Raw genomic sequence first — 9,489 nt, forward strand, 5'->3', positions numbered from 1 at the left:
AAAAAAGGGAATATTGATTATTGTAACAAAAATTAGAAGAATATTTACAATAAATTTTAGATGCCCATACTTTGTTGTACAACAATTCAACTTCTGAGAATTTTTCCTAGAAATAAATGTGCACACATTGAAGAATAGCATATGTATAACTTTAATCATCACATCATTGTCTGTAACAGTAAAATATTTGACATCAGTAATTTGTTAATGGATTTTTAGTATACTCAAACAATAGTATATATCATGCAAATATAAGTTATGCAGAGTAATTTTTAATTTATATTATTATAACAGAAATACTGTTTAGAAATACTAAACAAAACCCAGAACATTTTATTTAACTCAAAACTCAAATCCATTGCCGTAGAGTTGAAATGGACTCAGTCATGGCTGGTCTCAGCTACCCCTTCGGTGGGTTTGGGGGGAAAAAGATAGAGAAAAACTGTGCTCATGAATACCTCTGTAACAATTAGATGGAAACTAATAACATAGTTTATAGGTGTGAAAACTACATGTCTTGAAAATCAAAGTGAGAGGGGGGAATGTAATTCCTAATATTTTACATTTTCTTGTATAGACACCTGATGAATTAATGATGTACATTAAAATTTAGTTAAAAACTTAAATATCTATGGAGAAATTGTACATTCAGGAAGAAACTAGTTATAATTTTGTTCTTCTTGATATGTAAATTAATAAATAATGATAATATGTTGTCAGATTGGAGCAGATTCATTGCTGACTTTCCAGAAAATGAATTTTCAGAGCCTAAACTAGGAGAAGATTGTCCCTTTTTCTCCTATGGATGAATAATAAATGCTCAGTAATTATTTATGTGTTTTAAATATTTTTTTAAAGAAAGGAATAATCTCTGGTTGCCTACCTTTTTATCTATAACTGAACTGAATTCAGGACAATCAAATTTGTGAAGAGGCAAATAACTATTATGCACATACAGTATCAATAAAGTACACAAAAATAAATGGAGGTTAGGAAAATAAATGACATAAATTAAAAGTGGATATTTTCCTTTTAATGACTTTTTTTTTTTTACTTGGGAACATACCAGGTTTTTAGAAGTTGATAAAATTGATATTTTTATCTTCCACAAGTATATTTTCTTTAAAAAAGTTTCTAAGCTGTGAAAAAGTTATTTAATTACTGAGTGCTATTTTTTCCTCTGCATAGCTTCTATTACACTAGTAATAAATTGGATAATATGGAAAAGTCTCTATATATAAAATCTGGTGTCTTAAAGACTAGGACACAATTGTTCCATTTTCCAAGAAATCCAACATGGTCTCATTTCTTGTGAACCTCAAGGCTGCTCTCCCTGATTCCAAAGCAGTGCACTTGGCCTTTTGTGGTACATCATTTGTCTTCCAAGTTAAGACCTTTGCCCTTATTGACGTCGTTTGTATTTCTTCCTGTCACTTGTTGCTGCTCCCCTAACTACTCATATTTCCTTTGTATCACAGGCACTAGTCCACCTCGTGACAGTAGTCCTCTGCAGAGCTCTCTAAGTGAGGGAAAGGTCATACTAAATCTGGTAAGAAAATATACACCTGTTAATAATGTTGTGAGGTACCGTCAAGCTATGACTCATGGTAGCTGAACGACACATTGAATCCTTGCCCTATTCTACACCAGCCATACAATCTCTGCAGTGCACCATTCCATTGTTGCAGTCCCTGTGTCAAGACGTCTTATTAAAGGTCTTTCTTTGACTACCTTCAACTTTTCCAAACATGCTGTAAAATTAGTACAATATTACAGTGGCAGAACTGTCCCATTAAGTTTGCTAAGAAGTAGCCTGAAAAACACGATCTTACTTTATGTTTTTATAATATTATGAGGTCAGTAGCATCTAATTATATTACTAAGAAGTTGAGGCCAATATATCTTTGTGACTTATCTAAAGTTATACAATAGAGTCAGGGATATAATATCCTTAATGCATATTGGTTGTTCACGTATTCATTCATTCAGTCATGTAACCATTTATTCATCAGATGTCCAGTGTAAGCAGACTAAATATCCATTAGCAGGGGACTGCTTAAATAAATGAATGCATTAATAAAGTTAAAGAAAAGAATTATAACCACCTTGAAGAGGTTATATTTAAACCAGGTATATAAATAGAAAATTACTGAAAAATTAGAGTGCAATTAGTCACATGAAAGAAACATACTTGGAGTAAGTAGACAGAAGGCAAATAAGAGAAGATAGCAAGTAAATAGAGTTAAAGAGTGTATATTAGACATCTAGATCGCTAGTGTTTCAGGCAAGGGAAATAGCATGTGTTTTCATGTGCTGAGTATGTGCTCAACATGACAACTCTTGTTGTTGTTGTTGTTAAGTGTTGTCGAATTGCAGGCGACTCATAGCGACGCAATGAAGGAGAGTCCTTGACGCTTGGGTGTCTTTCATCCTCTCTCTAGGTTCATAGGGCTTCCGGAGGCAAGCTATTATGGAAGTGGATGCCACTCCTCCTTCTAAGCTTGTTTTAATCGGGGAGCTCCACCCCATTCTCTGCATTGGGTAACCAGCCATTAATGCATTTGACACATCAGTGTCACAGTGTTCAGCCTCACAGCAACCACAATTTACTGCTGTAAGGCCCTGAACCAGAAGAAATTAGATGATAATTTCCAAAGAGATTAAAATCTCAATTCTGAAACTAGAAGTGCATCCCTTCTGGGTTGATGCCACCTTCAAAGGAAACAACTACTGAGCATTCAGAAGCACAACAGGAAAATGGAAAATATTTTTGTCCAATCTTGAAAAATAAGTTAACGGCTGTTACTTAAGCAATTGTCTTCTGCTCATATTGAAGCTTCATGGAGGATTGAAGCTTCATTCTCAGGAAGTATTTTATTAATAAAGATGCTCTAAATATGAAAAAAAAGAAATCACAGAAAATCCTGGACAAAGTGAGTGAAGGGAAAACACACACACACACACAACAACACTAAACAAAACTAAAAACAAATTTTAAAAAAACCCCACCACAACTCAAAAAGGTCAAATTCTGACAGAGACTTGAGAAACTCTCAAGACTATGATTCTTAGTCACCCTTGAAGATTGGAACAACACTTACCCCTATGGCTTAGCTTTCAGTCAGACAGTAGACAGTTCTCTAAGGTGAGCAATACACCAAGAAGGCACTCAGTTCTTGGGACAGTCAACTACACGAGATCAAAAGGGCAGCATTTGTCCAGGAATAAACCTCAGAAGGCAGGAAGACATAGGACAGAAGAATTAATTGCACCCAGAATAAAGGGGAAGATGAAGGGAAATATAATCACATTGTGAGTATTATAATTAATATCATGAAACAAAATATATGTAAATAACTGAATCTACTCAAACTTTCCACTCAACTCAAGTCATAATAAAAGAATATAAAAAGATAATAATTGCTCTTTTGTAAGTCAGTAAGTTAACCAAAAGATTAAAAGTTTGAACTTCTCAGCTGCTGTGTGGGAGAAAGATTGACTTGGGAGGCTAGCTTTTTCCAGTGATTCCATGGCTCAGATTATTTTTGTTTAGTATTTGTTGTGTTTGATAGACTGAATCTTGTGAAAGCAAAATTCGATTCTGTCATATTTATTGCTAACCTCAGCCATATAGAAGTAATCAATGAATATTTAAGTAAATTAGGAATAATGCATGACCCAATTAAACCCCATATAAGACAATGAAACTATATTTTACAGTTTTGTATCCATACCTCTAGAAAATATTTCTTGGTTTCTACAAAAAAGCTGAATTTTTTAAAAAAATTCATCACCACTATTAAGGAGTAATTTGGAAACTATATTCCATTGCATCAGAGGTCTTATACATTCATCCCTCTCTCTATTTTATAGGTTAAAGTTTATGTGTGTGTGCGTGCCTATGTAATATGGATTAGTGGGTAGTAAATTGTGCAGCCAGCCCAGAGCAGGTGGTTCAAATCTACCAGTGCCTCCAAGGGCGAAAGATGGACAATCTCCGCACATGTGATTTACACTCTCTTAAAGCCCCTGGAAGGTCAGCTATGAGTAAATTCCAACTTGACAGCAATGAGTTTTTGTGAAGTTTTCTAAAAAAAATAAAATAAAATAAATCTTTAAAATTGCTTTAGTTAGGAAAAAAGAAACCCAACCCATGTTATTTTGTTTCAAGAAACAAAATATGTGAGCAAAAATGTTTAGAGAAGTTGGAGATAAATGTGTTTAAAGTAAAACAGTAGAAAAATTACAGATCAGTATTCCAGTCTGAAGGTAGAAGCATGATTTGATATGTGATTTATAATTACTTCTTTTTACTGTGGTATGATATACAGATAATGTTGGTTACCACACATGCTGAAGGTGAAGGTTCTCAATAAACGACAGACAGTGGAAAATTCTAGTCTTTAGTGGTAGAGCCATAAGGAAATGAAGTTCTGTGTTGTCCCTATAAGCTAAAGAAAGGAAGATATATTTTAAAATAATATATTAGAAAGACATGGTTAAATGGAGATGGGGAAATGGTTAGGATAATGTAGTAATTCAGGCAAGAGAAGATGGTGATCGGAATTAAATAAAGGAGAGAAGATGACTCATTTGAGAGATATTCAGGTGGTAGAATTCACAATATGTGATGATTCATATGAGGGTGTGGGAAATGCTAAATACCCTGGTTTATGGCTTAGCCCACAAAGTGAATAGAATGCCATGTGAAATGGGAGAAGAGCAGAATTTGTGGGGTGACATAATTGAGACGTAAATCTTCAGGCTGGTGTGACACACCAATAGTCTTGAAGGAGATTTTGTCTGAAATTGCATCCTCATAGTTATAAACTCTCTCATGAGACTTTGTGGAACTGAGCTACATTTGGAATTTATCAGCAAAGGATCAAGTGTGCAGAGAAATTACTGTAAGAACATTTGCTGGTAAGAGAGCACTAAGGATACTGGAATCTTGAAGAACAGCATCCCGTAACATAATAAAAAGGCAAAGGTGACAGAGAAGGTGCTACTGGAGTGACAGAGGCTCTGAGGAGGAAAGAAACACCAACAGGAGAAAAACCTTCAAAAGGATGTTAAGTGTTAATGCTATATAGAGATCAAATAAGATAAAGAGGAAACTCTTGGATTTGGCAGTTTAGATTTCCTTAATAACCTAGTAAAAGCATTCTCTCTGGAATTTTGGGGCCAGGGAAAGAATAGTTGGAATTGAGTGCAAGTAGGAAGTGAGGAATTGAAAAGAACTGAACTTTGGTAAATCCTCTCAGATGCTTATCTTGTGAGACCCCAGAGAGGAAGAAAGTCTCATAGATACAAGGGATCATGGCAATGAGGGAGGACTTTAAAAACTTAAAATTTCCACACTGGTGAGAAAGAGCTAATGTTTACCACTATTTTTTTTTCTATAGTATTTCATAAAAGCTATTCATTTTGTTTAAGAATTACATGCCATGATATCACTGACTCTGCCGAGAAATTTGTCTTCTGAGATTTTCTTTTTTAGCGGAAAATGTCCTCAATTTTCTAAGTTACTCTATTAACTTGAAAAGGTTAGATAATTGTCATCATAAGAAGAAATGTGTATATATGGTTTGCCAGTTGAATTTTTTCCTTGGATTCAGTACAATTCAACCTGGTGATTAAGGTGACTCTCCTTATGCATATGCATGCATAATACATAAAAGCCTAACATAACATTCACTTAGCAGGTATTTTTACCGTATTTCCTCTACAACCCATATAGAAAGCCACATGTGACATCACCAGATCCACCCACACTTTGTTACTATATCCACACAATCCTGCTCCACTATCAAGCTCTAGCTCAAATTTCTTGTCTGCAGAGACTTTCCACACTCCTCAAGCTGTGGTATTTCACTACTCCAAATTTAGAGTGCATCTCTATGAGTATTTAATAGATTCAATCCTTATTATTTTGTAGGAACTTAAGTTGGTTTTGTCAATTTTAACATATTTTAAGTTCTTTATTGCCCTGTTAAATGGAAAACAATATTGTAATGGATCTTGTTTGCTTTATAATCTCTAGCACAGTTCCTTCAGAAGGGAGTTAGGTGAGAACAGGAAATAGTGAAATGATTGGCAATAAAGAATTTATGTTCTCTGTACAACAGTAAAACCTCTTTATGATTTTAGGAAGCCAAGAAGGAACCTGAAACAATGGAAGAGCATAGGAAAGTATGTGCTGCAGGAGGTAAGATATACTCTCTTCCAACCCCCACCTAGACTTTTTTCCCTCCTCCTGTTAATTTTATATGTAGAATCTTTCTGATTTAAGTTATGAACCTACAAATTCTACATCTTAGGATGAAGTCACCCAATAGGACTGACTCTTGATTCCATTTATAGTACCTTCAAAAAGCTGCATTTACATTGTATTGACTGAGAAACTAAGAGGAATATTTCATTCTGCTACCTATTCATCTCTTCTCTGTCTTTAGACTCGACCATTGCCTGCTTATGGATTTGTAATAATTTGTGCTCCATAGTGAAGTAAGCACTAAGCCAGTATTAGTTACAAATTCTGAGTTTTCCTTTGAAAAGTTTTCCAGTATCCTATACATGTAAATAAATTAATGTTTAAAGAATAGATGCTGATCTGATTTGTTCTTCAATCTATTTCCATTAGCTTGAAATAGGAGTAGAAGAACCAGGTCAGATTCGTCTCTATCTGAGCTTGGGAAGTTGAGTCACCTTAACCCATGGTTTTCTCATTTGCAAAATGGAAATAGTGTCTTAAAACATTTCCTCTAATTTAGGTGGTGCGCTAACATCCTTCTATGCATAATTTAATTTGTTGTTGCTGTTATGTATCCTCGAGTCGCTTGCGACTCATAGCGACCCTATGTACAACAACCCTAAACCCTGTCTATCCTGTGCCAATCGCTCTGCCTCTGAAACACCCATCCTGATTACCCCAGTCACTGAATCAATCCACCTCATAGAGGGTCTTCCCCTCTTGCGCCGTCCCTCCACCCTACCAAGCATGATGTCCCTCTCCAAGGACGTGTCCCTCCTTACAACATGTCCAAAGTATGTCAGACAAAGCCCCAGAATCCTAATTTAATTTAGTCCTTCCATATATTGGATAACATAGGTAAATTTACTCCATTTTCTAGTTTATGAGATATAAAAAATTATAGTAGTTCCACCACATAAGGTTTGCAGTGAAGATTGAATAAGTTAATATATTATGAAGCTCTCGGTAAAGAGCCTTGCATAAAAGTTCTCATAAAAGTACATAAAATATAACGATAACTAATGAAACTCTTATTTTTCAATGGTTTCATGAGATTGTGACTTGTGCAAGGTTGTACACTCATAGGGTTAAAACTAAGGACTTTTTTTTGTTCTCTGTAAAATAAAGATTTAAACCAAAGTTTTTCCATTCTAAATCAACTGCAATTGATAATTTGTGTATTGCACTTTTTACAAATTTATCATGGATATCATTAATATATGTAAAGAACCATGTTCTTAAATTGACATGATGATGTCATGTTTATTGTTGTTACTACTACTACAATATTAAATTTCTTTCTTTTTTATTTATTTAATATTATTTAAATAATACTAAAATTATTACCACTACTACAAATATTACTTGCTGCCGTTAAAGTCTTTATCTGAAGAATCAGGGGGAAATATGCATTTAGCTATATAGGATCAAGTAAAAAAAGTGTTGATATAAATTATGAGAACATGTCTTGGCTCTAAGAAACATCTCAGATTCAAAGTATATTCACACATTACTGTGTGAGCTGGTGACTTCAATATAATTGTGCTCCCAATGGCACCATTATGATAAATAATATAAGCAGACATATTTGTATCTAGATATAGTACAGAATAGGGCAAGATTCAGATCTTTTATTTCTTGAAATTAACCTGATGGCACCTAACAACAACAGCAACAAGATTTTAAACATATATCAATGAGTTGTTTTTGTTTAGTAGAAATAGGGCATGAAACACTTGATCTACTGTGCCTTTAGATTTTAAGCCTTTTAATCTAATAAGATTTCTATCTTTGAATAGACACTGCTGTTTCCTCTCTTCCTGTAACTACTGGGAAATCAGTCAACTTTAGACAAAGTGACAAGTAAGTTTTCTTTTCCAAAGTACGCTGTTTTATTTTGTTCTAAGATTAAATTCTTTTTTAACTAAGTTTCTTGTCTTATCCTACAGCATTTCTGCTAATGAGAAAGAGGTAGAGGTGAGTGTTCAATGTATTTTTTTCCCACCTTTTGTTAAAAGAATATTGCAGACCCACCTTCTTTAGTGACTAGATATTTTTTACACAAAGTCCCATACAATTGTCTGTTTACCTTGGCAATGAAGGAGTGCAGGTAAAGCCTATGCATGTTAGAATCCCGTTGCTGGGAGGTTGAGAAAAGCCTCAGGATAAAACTTGTATTGAATTTGACCACATTCCATTTTTTCCCACCCCAATCTTATCTTGGTAACAGGCCGAATTTCTCAGATTATCTTTGGGCTTTAAATGTGACTGGTTTACCTTGGAGAAAAGAGTGAAGCTTGAACAGAGGTCCCGTGACTTGGCAGAAGAAAATTTGAAGACAGAAATTACAAATTGTTTAAAGCTATTGGAAGTAAGAATCAGAACTTTGGGGATTCGATGGGATAATGTTTGTAATAATTTTTCATTATTACATCTGAGTTTACTTCTATGAATGGTAGGTACAAAGTCCTTGGTCCAAGTATGAATTGATTGGACAAAAATCCAGGACAGGCAAAAGTATAACTGACTAGTAGGAGAGTATCAGCAATAGAATAAAAAGGTATTTCAAAGTAGACTTCTCTGTACATTTTCAAGTAGATGTCAAGTAATTATGCAGAAAGGGGACTCTGATGGCCTAGGGGTAAAAAATTTTGCTGTAACCTCAAAGGCACATGGTTCAAATCCATCACCTGCTCCATGGGAAAATAATGAGGTATCTTCTCCCATGCAACGTAATGCTTCTGACAATCTCCTGGAGAGTTGGCTATGGATTGGTTCTGACTCAAAGGCATACAACAATACTAATAATGCAGAAAAGTGGACAATAGGAGATAATAGCAATTTTAATCATCATTGAAAAGAACCAAAAGTTCTCATTTAGGATTAGTTTAAGAAAGAGAATGGTGTTTCAGCCTTTTCATGATGATGGGATGGGCAAACCCTTTCTAAGATATCGAGAGAATGAGAGGATTATTTCACAGGATTGATTCGTGAAAATATGATAACTATTATTTTCCTACCATTTTGTAAAGTTATTGGAAATGTAGAAATGAGTTGGAAAATTAAGATGGCTACTGGAACAGCACATCAACAGAGAACTACCAGAAGTCCAGGCTGGTTTCAGAAGGGGTCGTGATACTAGGGATATTGTAGCTGATGTTAGATGGATCTTAGCTGAAAGCAGGGAATACCAGAGGAATGTCTATCTGTGTTTCATTGACTATGCAAAGGCATTT

At 34.6% G+C, this 9,489-nt stretch overlaps 1 protein-coding gene across 1 annotated transcript in view; it reads left to right on the forward strand.

Annotated features, from left to right (window-relative positions):
• Nucleotides 1–9,489, forward strand: part of LOC102870330 (myosin-3-like) — a 154,129-nt gene that overhangs the window by 112,478 nt on the left and 32,162 nt on the right. Inside the window, exons 23-27 of the mRNA XM_006897220.1 lie at nt 1,479–1,549; nt 6,151–6,208; nt 8,053–8,116; nt 8,203–8,230; nt 8,484–8,624. Of these exons, the coding sequence (XP_006897282.1) occupies nt 1,479–1,549; nt 6,151–6,208; nt 8,053–8,116; nt 8,203–8,230; nt 8,484–8,624 (362 nt within the window). The remainder of the gene's footprint in view (nt 1–1,478; nt 1,550–6,150; nt 6,209–8,052; nt 8,117–8,202; nt 8,231–8,483; nt 8,625–9,489) is intronic.

Source organism: Elephantulus edwardii, unplaced genomic scaffold (assembly GCF_000299155.1).
Source record: "Elephantulus edwardii isolate Elephantulus edwardi_28Jun2011 unplaced genomic scaffold, EleEdw1.0 scaffold00206, whole genome shotgun sequence".
Classification (NCBI taxonomy): Eukaryota; Metazoa; Chordata; class Mammalia; order Macroscelidea; family Macroscelididae; genus Elephantulus; species Elephantulus edwardii.